Source organism: Chionomys nivalis, chromosome 7 (genome assembly GCF_950005125.1).
Source record: "Chionomys nivalis chromosome 7, mChiNiv1.1, whole genome shotgun sequence".
Lineage (NCBI taxonomy): Eukaryota > Metazoa > Chordata > Mammalia > Rodentia > Cricetidae > Chionomys > Chionomys nivalis.
The window spans coordinates 67726259-67739853 of NC_080092.1; the positions used below are offsets into that span (position 1 = coordinate 67726259).

General features: G+C 44.7%; 1 protein-coding gene across 2 annotated transcripts in view; it reads right to left on the reverse strand.

Annotated features, from left to right (window-relative positions):
* Gdpd1 (glycerophosphodiester phosphodiesterase domain containing 1) overlaps positions 1 to 13595 on the reverse strand; it is a 37434-nt gene extending 23839 nt beyond the window's left edge. The window contains exons 1-4 of one of the 2 annotated variants that reach the window (XM_057776846.1): positions 13335 to 13464; positions 11790 to 11902; positions 4977 to 5019; positions 108 to 243 (exon numbers count right to left, since the gene is read on the reverse strand). In XM_057776846.1, coding sequence (XP_057632829.1) covers positions 108 to 243; positions 4977 to 4993 — 153 coding nt within the window. In that variant the 5' untranslated portion in view covers positions 4994 to 5019; positions 11790 to 11902; positions 13335 to 13464. Of the gene's footprint in view, positions 1 to 107; positions 244 to 4976; positions 5020 to 11789; positions 11903 to 13334 lie in introns of both variants that reach the window. The other variant, XM_057776845.1, reaches the window with a different exon arrangement.

Below are 13595 nucleotides of genomic sequence, written 5' to 3' on the forward strand. Positions count from 1 at the left end.
CTAATCATCATCATTCGCAAAAGTTACTGATTGTAGTGACATCTGGCTCTTTTCTGCCTTAAATATTTTAGCCCTACATATAATGCCATTCGTTTATTTTTACTTACACAGTATTTGAGGTCAGAGACATTTACATTGATCCCAGTTGACCTCTTCAGATTTGCATCATGCGACACTACAACTTGTTCATCTTTTGTGATATGGCAGTCCAGTTCCAACATATCAGTTCCAATGGTAACTGCACTGGAGACATAAGAGAAAATGGCACTGTGCAAACTGATGAACATTTACTTTACACGTATCAGAGACAAACATTCTGATTTTAAAATCCAGGCTATCCCATAACAATAGTTCAACCACATTTATCATGACTCATCAAAGTGATGCTATAATCGTATAATAAATTATTAAAATGTTGTGGCTTATGGTAAGTGAGTCATGTTGTCTCTTCCAAAGCAGCTATGGTTAATTCTGGCATTTCAATACAGTGGGGAAAATACCTGACCAGAAACTAAGAGATTTGGGTGGCAATTTCTGACACGTTAGTAAAACTTGGGGCAACTAGACTTTCCTCTTATGGTGTTTTTCCATACCTATAACATGAAATTATTAAGAAATAAGATAAATGTGGCTGCTTTTATCATCTTCAGGATGATACTATTAGGCACTTTGGTGGTAAACTCCTGTAATCTCAGCACTTGGGAGAGGAGGGAGGAGGACAGCAGAGTGTAAAGTAGAAATAAAACTCCACCAATGGATTCCACCCAGAGGGAGATCTAGGAAACAACAGTAAAGGAAGAGAAGAACTAGGTGAGTTGGTGCATCTGTGTGATCCCAGAACTCGGGGGTGTGACAGGGTGAGAAGTTCAAGGTGATCCTCAGCTACGGTGGGTGAAGTTCAGGAACAGCGAAAGAAAGAAAGGGAAGAGAAAGGAATGAATCTGGAAATAATACATGAACAAAAGAAGTTTGTCAAAGACATAGAATGGTAACAATGAAAATAAGTAGAAATTTTAGAGATAGCCGGGCGATGGTGGCGCACGCCTTTAATCCCAGCACTTGGGAGGCAGAGGCAGGCGGATCTCTGTGAGTTCGAGACCAGCCTGGTCTACAGAGCTAGTTCCAGGACAGGCTCCAAAGCCACAGAGAAACCCTGTCTCGAAAAACCAAAAAAAAAAAAAAAAAAGAAATCTTAGAGATAAAATTCAACCACTAAACTTAAGCATGTAACAAAATTTCAGAGCCACATCAACTGAAGAATCATGGATGAGACTTTGCACAGAACAGGGTGTCTCACCAACAAGGATTTACAAATGGCTACTAAGTGAAAAACAGACATTCAACAGCAAAACTACTAGGAAAGGCTAGATACAGTAGCTCACACAGGAAATCCCAGCACTTAAGAAGCTGAGGCTGGAAAATGTCCCCAGTTTGAGTCCAATCTAGGATATTTAGTCTAGATCAGCCTCACTGTGAGACCTGCTGAGGTAGGCTCACACAGCAAATAGTTTAGTGAACAGATTGTACTTGGCTTAGGGGAAGGACAGCACACCCCACTCTTCTAATTCATTTGAAAGTCTGGGTGCTTTGCCTGAAAATTACTACACACACACACACACACACACACACACACACACACACCTACCTCCGAATGATACACCTAGTAGAACATTCTCCAATCCCTACTTGCACTGGGCTACATGTATATCCCCTTTGAATAAGTTTCTCTTCCCCTTAATGACCATCAAACTTGGGCAGTTTCTGTTCGAATCTATCCGTTCTACGTCATGATACAGGGGAGACTGAGCCTGAACTTGCTCTGAGTGCATGTGCAATAAGGCATAACTGTATCCTCAAGTGAATTTTTTCAGGAGAATCTCCTATTTGTCATCTATGCATATGATCAAAATCAGATGAATAGCCAAACATGGTAGCACATACCTTTAATCCCAGCAGTCCACTCAGGAAGAAGAGGCAGGTGGATCTCTGTGAGTTCAAGGCCAGCCTAGTCTATATAGTGAGCTGCAGGACGGCCAGTACTATATAGAGAGACCCTGTCTTAGAGAGAAAGAGAAGACAGAGAGAGAGGTACAAGGCATGGTGGTGCATATCTGTAACCCTAGCACTTGGGGGGTGAAGACAAGATGATTAGGAGTTCAGATCCAGTTTCAGCTACACGGCAAGGTGAGGGTTATGTGAGTCTTGGTTATATGACCTTGCCCCCCTCCCCCAATCACAAAGATAGATGTGAAAACAAAACAAAACAACAAAAATGCACAAAACTTCCAAGGGCCAAAGAGCTGGCTCAGCAGGAAAGAACATGCACTGCTTGCACAGATGGCCCCGGGTGGTTCCCAGCACACAGGAGTGCAGCTGTGAGGCCAGAAGCAGCAACTGGAGCTGGAGGCCGAGGCTGGCAGCTGTGAGGGTCTTCTGCAAAAGCTGTTAACTGTTAATTCTTGAGGCATCTCTCAAACCCATAACTAAAATCAAAAACAAAAAACATAAAACTTCCAAAAGGTCCTGTTAAGAAATTGATTTGAGCCGGGCGGTGGTGGTGCACGCCTTTAATCCCAGCACTCGGGAGGCAGAGGCAGGAGCAGAGTGGTCTACAGAAAGTTCTGGGACAGCCAGAGCCTTGTGTCGGAAAAACAACAAAACAAAACAAAACAAAAACAAAAAGAAGCAAAAGACTGACAAGACAAGATGGCTCAGTGAGTTAGGGAGCCACATGGAGAAAGGAGAAACTGACTCCTGCCAATCTTCACACAGGAGATACACACACACACACACACACACACACACACACACACACACGAGAGATGAGAGCCAGGGCAAACTTAATTATTTTGACTCTATGCCAAATTCTGCACCCAGGCATTGCTAATATAACTTATTACTTCTCCTACATTCATATAAGTACCACAGGGATTATATTGTCCTCTTTGTATTTACCTATGTGGCCCAGTTTAATAACCTAGTTTTATTAGCTCTTACGAGTCAGGTTTTGCAGGGTGTGATGGTAAATGCCTGTAATCTTAGCACTCAGGAGGTGGAGGTAGGAGAGTCAGTTTAGACACATATTCCTTTGAGGCAGCCTAGTCTATGAGCACCCATCTCAAAAAACAAACGCCAGAATTTATATACCCAAGGACTGGCTAACTGCATGTGCGTGCAGCACCATTCTTTTTTTTTGTTTGTTTGTTTTTCTTTATATTTATTTATTTATTTATTTATTATGTATGCAATACTCTGTCTGTGTGTATGCCTGCATGCCAGAAGAGGGCACCAGACCCCATTACAGATGGTTGTGAGCCACCATGTGGATGCTGGGAATTGAACTCAGGACCTTTAAAAGGGCAGGCAATGCTCTTAACTGCTGAGCCATCTCTCCAGCCCTTTTTTTTTGGTTTTTCGAGACAGGGTTTCTCTGTGGTTTTGGAGCCTGTCCTGGAACTAGCTCTTGTAGACCAGGCTGGTCTCGAACTCACAGAGATCCGCCTGCCTCTGCCTCCCAAGTGCTGGGATTAAAGGCGTGCGCCACCACCGCCCGGCAGCACAATTCTTTAGTTTCAGGTTCTATACTCACTATGAAGGGGTTGCTGTATCCTTTTTGGTTTTTCAAGACAGGGTTTCTCTGTGTAACAGTCCTAACTGTCCTAGAACCATTTGTAGACCAAGTTGGCCTTGAACTCTCTGCCCCCCCTCCCGTGCTAGGATTAAAGGCAAGTGCCACCACCACCCAGCTCTTTTTAAAAAAATGATTTATTTATTTTTATTTTATGTGCAATGGTGTTTTTCTGCATATATGTCTGTGTGAGGGTGTTGGGAACCCTGGAACAGGAGTTACAGACCACTGTGAGCTGCCATGTGGGTGCTGGGAATTGAACCTGGGTCCTGTGGAAGAACAGCCAGTGCATTAATTGCTGAGTCATCTCTCAAGCCCTGAAATGATCTTTGAAGATGTCACTTAATGGTGAAAAGCAGAACTTAGACCAAATCCTGCTGGGCTGCGGAAGTACCTGGGCCATAGAGCACATGTTAGCACGCAGGAAGCCCTGACTTTAATCTCCAGCATAACAGACAGACCAACCCTCCTGACTGGTCCTAATTACATATAAAATGTTTCCATATTGCTTAGGAGTATGGGACCACTCTGGTCAACAGAGAGAGATGCCCAACCCATCATAAAAAAAAAAAAATGGCTTAAAATTGTATTAGAATTCTTTTCTAAGTATGGATAGGTAATGTCTTCCTTTCATTGGCCTTGCTTCATATCCCATTTTATTTTTCAGAAGGGAAAACAGGCTGATGGTAATCATCGGGCCCCAAGACAAAGAACAAGGGCCCCAATCAGCATCTCCTGCAGCCTCTACTACTATGACAAAGCCTTGAAAAGGCCTCTGTATGAACTATGAATCCATTATTAATAGAAACAATTTAACTCATCTTACTAAAAAAATAACAGCAGCACACAAGAGGATCCCAAGAAGAACCCCGATTGCAGGCTCCAGCTGAACAGAAACTCCGGGCACAAAGACACACAAATCCCATTCATAACCAGCAACCAATGCCACAGTTGGCTCTGGGACAAGCACCAAAGCTACAGAGAAACTCTGTCTCGAAAAAAACCAAACAACAACAACAAAACAAACAAAACAAAAACCAAAAAAAACAAAAAAAAACCCAGTTGGCGCATTTGCTCTTTCTGCACTGGACCAACTAGCACTACTCACAGGTCTGTCCCTTGTCACAGATGTCTGCTCCAGCTCTGGAAACAGAGTGTCTTTGGACTACTCAAAACGGCTTTGACAATTACACAGAAGCCAAATACTCTGTGTAATACTTCAAACTATAACAAAGGCATTTTATAGAAACTGCTATCGCAAGCGAGCGGCACACACACGCCACCTCCCTTCTCCCCATCACTTAACTTCAACGACAGGCTGTAAGAGGGGACCTTCCGATGTACTTACTGCTGGAAGGCGGCCATTGTGTTCTCCAGGTTTTCTCCAGCACCTGTGGAAACAAGGAGTTTAAATTTCATTTACTTGCCACGCTGAACATTTTATTTCTCTAGAAACTGCAATGAGCCTTTTTAAAATGTGTGTGTGTGTGTGTGCGTGTGCGTGTGTGTGTGTATGAGAGTGTGTGTGTGATGGGCGAGATGGATGGAATCCTATTTTTCAGGTTTTTGGTTTTTTTTTTTTTCCCCAGGCAGGGTTTCTCTATGTGACCTTGGCTGACTTGGAACTCGCTTTATAGACCAGGCTGGCTTCAAACTTGGAAATTTGCCTGCCTCTACCTCCCGAGAGCTAGGATTAAAGGTGTGTGCCTCTACCACCTGGCCAGAGCCCTTTTTTTAATGGTTGGAGATATAGCACACATCCCTTGTGAGCATGTGCCACAGTATGCATGTGATCAGATGATAACATCAGGTCTGACTTCTGCTGTGTTTGACGGTGTCTGTTGTTTTCCTGAGCCTATGGCAGGCTAGCTGGCCCTTGAGCACCTAGATCTGACTGTCATCTCTAAAGAGCTCTGGGAGTACTCATGTGGTACCCATTGCCTTTTACATGGGTTCTGGGGAGTCAGACTTACATTCCTTTCTTTTGGTATGCTTCTCTCCCCCAAGACAGGATTTCTCTGTGTAGCTTTGAAGCCTGCCCTAGGACTCACTCTATAGACCAGGTCGGCCTCGAACTCACAAAGATCTGCCTGTCTCTGCCTCCCGAGTGCTAGGATTAAAGGTGTGCACTACCACTGTCCGGCCCAATACTAACTTTTTTTTTTTTGTTTTTTTTTTTGTTTTGTTTTTGTTTTTGTTTTTCGAGACAGGGTTTCTCTGTGGCTTTGGAGCCTGTCCTGGAACTAGCTCTGTAGACCAGACTGATCTCGAACTCACAGAGATCTGCCTGCCTCTGCCTCCCAAGTGCTGGGATTAAAGGCGTGCGCCACCATCGCCCGGCCCAATACTAACTTTTGCAAACTAAGCAAATGATGGTGAAGAATACAATGACTACCAATGCATTTTGTACCCATGGATCTGATTCATGCTATGGCAACAGCAATTTTATCCACTAATGCTTTCTGAGTAGAGAGAGAGAGATACTAGGGACTGAAACTCAATTTTCAAGACCTCAAATCTGCAAGCATTACAGCACCACTGAGCTACACACCCAGACATACTTATCCACGCTTTGTAGTACTGGTGAAGACATCAGCACAGTAAATGCGGTGAACTCTGTCTTAGGGACATAGCCTTGACCTTGCAGACTGATGTAAACGTATAAAGAACCCACAGAAGCCAGAGACCACGCTCTAAAGATGCCAGAAAAGTGCATCAAGATGACTTCTGGGGACACAGGGTGATGAACAAGGGCCTTTTTGAAAGGATCTCTATGTAGCCCAGGCTGGCCTCAATCTCTCAATTTGCCTGTCTCCTTGGTCATGGAATTAAAAACATAATGCTACCACTGTTCAGCTAACAGGAACTTGTAAAGTTCTGGAAATGTTCTATTAAATTTTCTTTGTTATATTTAGAGCCAGGAATGGTGGTACACTCCTATAATCCCAGGACTTACGAAGCAGAAACAGTGTTTGTGGTCAGCTGGGTCTTATAGTGAATTCCAGGACAGCCAGTATTACAGTGACACCCTGTCTCAAAAACAAAACAACAAAAAAACAAACAACAATAAAACCAATAAATAAGTAACTTTTTTTTTTTTTTTATGAGACGGTGTCTCTGCATAGCTCCGGCTGTCCTAGAACTCTCCCTGCACACCAGACTGGCTTCAAACTCACAGAGATCCACCTGCCTCTGCAGAGATCCACCTGCTTCTGCCTCCTGAGTGCTGGGATTAAAGGTGTGCGCCACCACTGCCTGACTCATTTAACCATTTTTAGACAGGGTCTCTCTACACAGCCCTGGCTGTCCTAGAACTTGCTGTGTAGATTAGGTTGGCTGTGAAATTTACAGAAATCTGCTTGCCTCTGGCCCTCAAGTGCCAGGATCAAAGATGTCTGCCACCATACCTGGCTATAATTTGCTTTTTAAAAAATGTAAAACTGGTGGGTAATCTGGGCGATGGCGGCATACTCCTTTAGTCCCAGCACTCGGGAGACAGGGGCAGGTGGATCTTTGAGTTTGAGGCCAGCCTGGTCTACAAAGTGAGTTCCAGTGGGTAATTTCCTTAATGGACTTATGTCATTTAAAAATGTGTCTGAATGATAGATTTCCTTATTTTTTTTCTTTATTTTTTTAAATATTTATTTATTATGTATACATTCTGTCTGTGTGTGTGCCTGCAGGCTAGAAGAGGGTACCAGACCCCATTACAGATGGTTGTGAGCCATCATGTGGTTGCTGGGAATTGAACTCAGGACCTTTGGAAGAGCAGACAATGCTCTTAACCTCTGAGCCATCTCTCCAGCCCGATAGATTTCTTTATATAACTACTCCTTGATTTATTACATCTATATTCTGAGATATTTAATTTGTTTCCATTTTTGGTTATTTTTTTGTTTTGTTTTGTTTTTTTGTTTTTTTTGGTTTTTCGAGACAGGGTTTCTCTGTGGCTTTGGAGCCTGTCCTGGAACTAGCTCTGTGGACCAGGCTGGTCTCGAACTCACAGAGATCCGCCTGTCTCTGCCTCCCGAGTGCTGGGATTAAAGGCATGCACCACCATCGCCCGGCTTTGGTTATTTTAGATAATAGAGTGCTGAAGATTTAATTTTTTAAAAGATAATGAGGCCGGGCGGTGGTGGCGCACGCCTTTAATCCCAGCACTTGGGAGGCAGAGGCAGGCGGATCTCTGTGAGTTCGAGGCCAGCCTGGTCTACAAGAGCTAGTTCCGGGACAGGCACCAAAGCTACAGAGAAACCCTGTCTCGAAAAACCAAAAAAAAAAAAAAAAAAAAAAAAAAAAAAAAAAAACCACTGGCACCCAAGGGGTTTTGTCAGCTGACACTTCTAGGTCACAGTCCATCACCGAAGGAGGGCAGGGCAAGAACTCAAGCAGAAGCCATGGTGGAACACTACTTACTGACGTGTCCCTCGTGGCTTTCTTAGCCTGCTCTCTTATACCATCTAGGACCGCTTGCCCAGGGACGGCCCCGCCCACAATTGACTGGGCCCTCCCATATTAATCATTAGTCGAGAAAACACCCTACAGGCTAATCTGATGGAGGCATTTTCTCAGTTAAGATTCCCTCTTCTCAGATACAGGTAGGTTTGTGTCGAGGTGACAAAAACCACCCAACATACCTACTATGCGAGTCCCATCCATCAAATTCAGGTTGTTTGGCTTGGCAGCTGACATCTTTACCTACTGAGTCATCAACCAGTCCTACTATAGGTTTACTGAGATGGAATCTAACACAACACAAGGTGGCTTCCAAGTCACTACACATCTAGGGATGACCTTGAATTTGTGTTTTTCCTGCCTCGTGTGTTTATGTTTCACTATGTAGACCAGGCTGATTTCAAACTTACAACCTTCCTACCTTTCCAGTGCTAGGACTAACCTATTCATTTTATTTTATAGTTCCACTGTGTATCTTTTGTGTATGTATGAGTGTTTATGTTTGGCGGAAAACTTTTTTTTTAATTTTTTTTCTGTTGTTTATTTATTTATTAAAGATTTCTGCCTTCTCCCCGCCACCACCTCCCATTTCCCTCCCCCTCCCCCATGGCGGAAAACTTTAGGTGTCATTTCTAGTGCTAACACTTTTTTTGGAGACAGAATATCTCATAAGCCGTGAACTCACCTGTTGTGGGATATTTGTACACCATGTGAAGATGTACTGCTGTGATTGGTGTACTAAAGAGCTAGATGGACAATAGCTAGGAAGGAGAGGACAGACAGGCTTTCTGGGAAGAGAGAGAAAGAGGAGGGAAAATCTAGGTGCACGGATTTTTGCCAATAGACTTGGAGCAAGTTAGGCATGCTATACTAAGAGGCCGGTGGTCCCCAGGAGAGAACACATATTACGGAACACCAAATGAAGTATTTGTCTAATTATTCTTTATCGATAAAATTTCAGGAGTCAGATATTGGGGTAAGAATCTGATCAGAGCCGGGCGGTGGTGGCGCACGCCTTTAATCCCAGCACTTGGGAGGCAGAGGCAGGTGGATCTCTGTGAGTTCGAGACCAGCCTGGTCTACAAGAGCTAGTTCCAGGACAGGCTCCAAAACCACAGAGAAACCCTGTCTCGAAAAACCAAAAAAAAAAAAAAAAAAAAAAAAAAGAATCTGATCAGAGAAACATCCAGTAGCCTCCCCTCTTGCTCCTTCCTTGATCCAAAAGGGCCATGAATCTTTCCAAACCCCTCCCTACCACTTCCTGTGTCTCTCTACATCCTCAGTTCTTTAAACCTCTATGGCTATTTGGGTTGACTAGTAGCTAGCTCCACCTTCTTTATTGTCAATCTCAGGGGTGTCAGAGTGCATGAAACATCCCCTACCCTCATCACATAGACTATACTAGCTGGCCAGAGTCCAAGGGACCTGTCTTCACCTCTTCAGCACTAGGAATACCACAGCTCCCGGCTTCTTCTACACAGGTTCTGGGACTCAAACTCGGGTCCTCTTACCAACTGAGTGATCTCCCAGTCCCCTGTGTTTTCAGTTTATATTAATTTTCCTCCTTTATGTAGTGTTTCCTAATTACTTTGGATCAGTTCATCTTTGACAGGATAATGAAAGGAAACATTGCATTTTGCATCTTAACATAAGATTTTTAAAAACTTTTTTTAATTTTTTTTTTAATGTGTACTGGTGTCAGAACCCCTGGAACTGGAGTTACAGGCAGTTGTGAGCTACCATATGGGTTCTGGCATTGAATTCAGGTCCTCTGGAAGAGCGGCCAGTGCTCAGAACTGAACTCTCCATCTCCTGAATAAGATGTTTAAAAATATTTATTTATTTATTTATTTATTTATAAATTATGTATACAAAGTTCTGTCTGTGTGTATGCCTGCAGGCCAGAAGTGGGCACCAGACCTCATTACAGATGGTTGTGAGCTACCATGTGGTTGCTGGGAATTGAACTCAGGACCTTTGGAAGAGCAGGCAATGCTCTTAACCACTGAGCCATCTCTCCAGCCCCAATAAGATGTTTTTAAACATTTACTTATTTTATGCATGTGTACACATATGCATGGAAGTCAGAAAAATCGTGGGATTCAGCTCTTCTCTCCTACCATGTTGGGTCCCTCAGATTGAACTGCCTGGCAGCAGGTGTCTCTGTCCATCTCCCTGCCTGTGATCTAGATATAAATGCTGTGAAGGAAAGCAATATTGGTTCAGCTCCTTCTATAAACTTTCAGACGTTTGCATATGAATTGATGTTTACTTTCCTTGGAGTTTTTGTCTGGCCACCATTATATCATCCATTAATATCTTCATATATATGACATACAGTGTGCTAGTGCAGTGTTTATAAAACCAATGAAAAACTGCAGCTTCAGCCACAAGAGAATAATCTTCAAGTCACATGAAGGTAGCATGTGCCTTTAATCCCAACACCTGAGAGACAGAGGCAGACTCTATGAGTTTGAGGTCAGCCTGGTCTACAGAGAGAGTCCCAGAACAGCTAGGGCTACACATAGAAACCCTGACTTCAAAACCAAAACCAAAAACAACAAAAAACCTTAAATAAACTAAAATAATAATCTCCAAAAGGAAGATTGGGGTGACAAATACCTGTGATGGCAGCACTCAGGAAGCTGAGGCAGGAATATCTCAAATTCAAAGCCATTCTGTTCAAAGCCAGCCTGAGCTATATACGGTAAGACTATTTAAAAAGCAACAACAAAATGGCAAGGACTGAGCTGGATAGCGAGCGCAGTGGGTAAATCATTTGCTTCAGATCCCCAGAACCCATGCGTAGGCCAGAAGTAGTAGAACCCAGAACCCATGCACAAGCCAGAAGCAGTAGAACCCAGAACCCATGCACAGGCCAGAAGCGGTAGAAGAACCCAGAACCCATGCACAAGCCAGAAGCGGTAGAGAACCCAGAACCCATGCACAAGCCAGAAGCAGTAGAACCCAGAACCCATGCACAGGCCAGAAGCGGTAGAACCCAGAACTCATGCACAGGCCAGAAGCGGTAGAACCCAGAACCCATGCACAGGCCAGAAGCGGTAGAACCCAGAACCCATGCACAAGCCAGAAGCAGTAGAACCCAGAACCCATGCACAGGCCAGAAGCGGTAGAACTCAGAACCCATGCACAGGCCAGAAGCGGTAGAACCCAGAACCCATGCACAGGCCAGAAGTAGTAGAACCCAGAACCCATGCATAAACTGGAATCAGTAGAACCGGCATCTGGTGTGTAATCCCAGTTCCCCTACTGCTAGATGGTAAGTTCAGGTAGGAGAAGCTCCAAGCCCCAACTCAAGTTTCCTGGTGAGTTCAGCTATGAACAATAAGAGGCTCCATTTCAAACAATGTGAAAGACAAGGACCAACATCCGATAGTGTCCTCTGACCTCTACGCATGTGCTCTAGTATGTATGTGCTAGAAAACACACCAATCACCAACAGCTAGGCATGACACATGACTCTGATCCCAGCACTCAGGGAGGCAGAGGGAGACAGTCAAGGCCACCCTGCTCTACAGAGTTAGTTCCAAGACAGCGAGGGCTATACAGGAAAAACAAAACAAAAAACAACAAGCCAGTCTTTAAAATCAAAAGTGGGAAACTGTTGTAACTGACAAAACTCTACAAAAGAATGATAATGCATTTCTATGCCGTATTAGTCAAAATAGAAGCCATGGTCCCACACCTTTACTAAACTCAGCTCTGGGAAGGCGGTGGCAGAGTTCCAGACCAGCCTGGTCTACATAGAGACTTGCAGGCCAGCCAGGGCTCCATAGCAACACTCCAACTTTGGAAACTCTAAAAACAAAACAAAAAAAACCATTATGGTACTATGTCAAATTTTAGACTACAGAATTTACCATTAAACTGTACATGTCAAGAAATTTTTTTGGCCGGGCAGTGGTGGCGCACGCCTTTAATCCCAGCACTTGGGAGGCAGAGGCAGGCGGATCTCTGTGAGCTCGAGACCAGCCTGGTCTACAAGAGCTAGTTCCAGGACAGGCTCCAAAACCACAGAGAAACCCTGTCTCGAAAACAACAACAACAACAAAAAAAAAAAAAAAAAAAAAAAAGAAATTTTTTTTGTTTGTTTGTTTGTTTTTGGTTTTTCGAGACAGGGTTTCTCTTGTTTTTGTTTTTTGAGGCAGGGTCTCTCTTGCGTAGCCCTGGCTGACAAGGAACTCCCTCCAGCTGATCTCGCACTCTATCTGGCCTCAAACTGAGAGATCTGCCTGCCTCTGCCTCCTGAGTGCTGGAATTAAAGGCATGAGCCACCACCACCATCAGCTCCATTTTAAGCTATTTTACCTTGGCATCACATTCGCCCTAAAAGAAAATTGTAAAGCAACTGAAACAATTTTATATTTTATACATCATTATTGAGATGTAATGAAGTCACATTATTAAAAGTAACGATGAAGCAAAGACATGGCTGTTGTAGGAACTCCCCTTGATCTTTATAGCAATATACTTCTGCAAGGTAACCTTACCATCTTTTAAAAAATAATACTAATAAGCGAAATCATGTTTTATTCTTTTAGAAACCCACGAACCATTGCTGGGGTAAATGGTGCTGTTCAAAATTAAAAACAACCAACCAAACAAAAAAGAAAGCAGGTACTAGGTGTGGAGTCCTCGGAACCAGAATCCTCCAAATTCCCTGTCTCACTTTTGTCCAAGCTCTAACTGTGACCTTGGAAAAGTCCCTGGATTTAGAAACCTTTCACTCCAGAGTTCAATTACAAATGAGTGGAGGGTGGGCCAGGTCACTAGGCACCGCTTGCTCCTCGGCTCGCTCCAGGTGTCCAGCGGATCCTCAGCCCTGCCTGAGCCCAAGCTCTTCCCCACGGACTCAGCCACCAGCTGGTTCCAAGCAGTCTGTTCTGTTCCTGGTTCCCTCTGCGGGTGTCTCCTGGATCTGCACCGGCTTTGCGCCTAGCTGCCAAGAAGGGTCCTCCCGGTCATCCTTCCCCGGGCTGAGAAACGCCCCACTTCTCGCTCCCATCCTGCACTTCACCTCCTCACAGAAGCCCTGCCACCCTTGCTCCCCGGAGACGCCCACCAGGACTGGAACACGAGACCCCTTTCTTCTCTTCGGGACGACTCATGTGAGGAAGCCCTCCAGTCACTGGAGCCCATCCTTCCTCGGTCTCTCCGGTACCCCCACCCTCTACCTCCTGCAAGGAAGCCACCCCCATCTCCGCCATCGGGTTCTGGGGACCCCTCTCACCTCCGCGGTGAGAGATGTGCCTACTGAGGAATCGCTGCTTCTTTCTCTGGTGCAACAACGTTGGGTATTTAAGCAACAAGAACGACGTGACCAAATACCCTCCCAGGGTAGAGAGAAGGCAAAACGCCGCGGTGGACGACATCCTCGGTCACCACCTTCTGGGCCTCTGAACCCCACTGCGTTGCGGCGGTGGCAACGGTTGCGGCGCCGGCGGCTGCTCGAGGTCGCTCGCCCCCAGCCGGCGCCCTCGGCGTAGCGCAC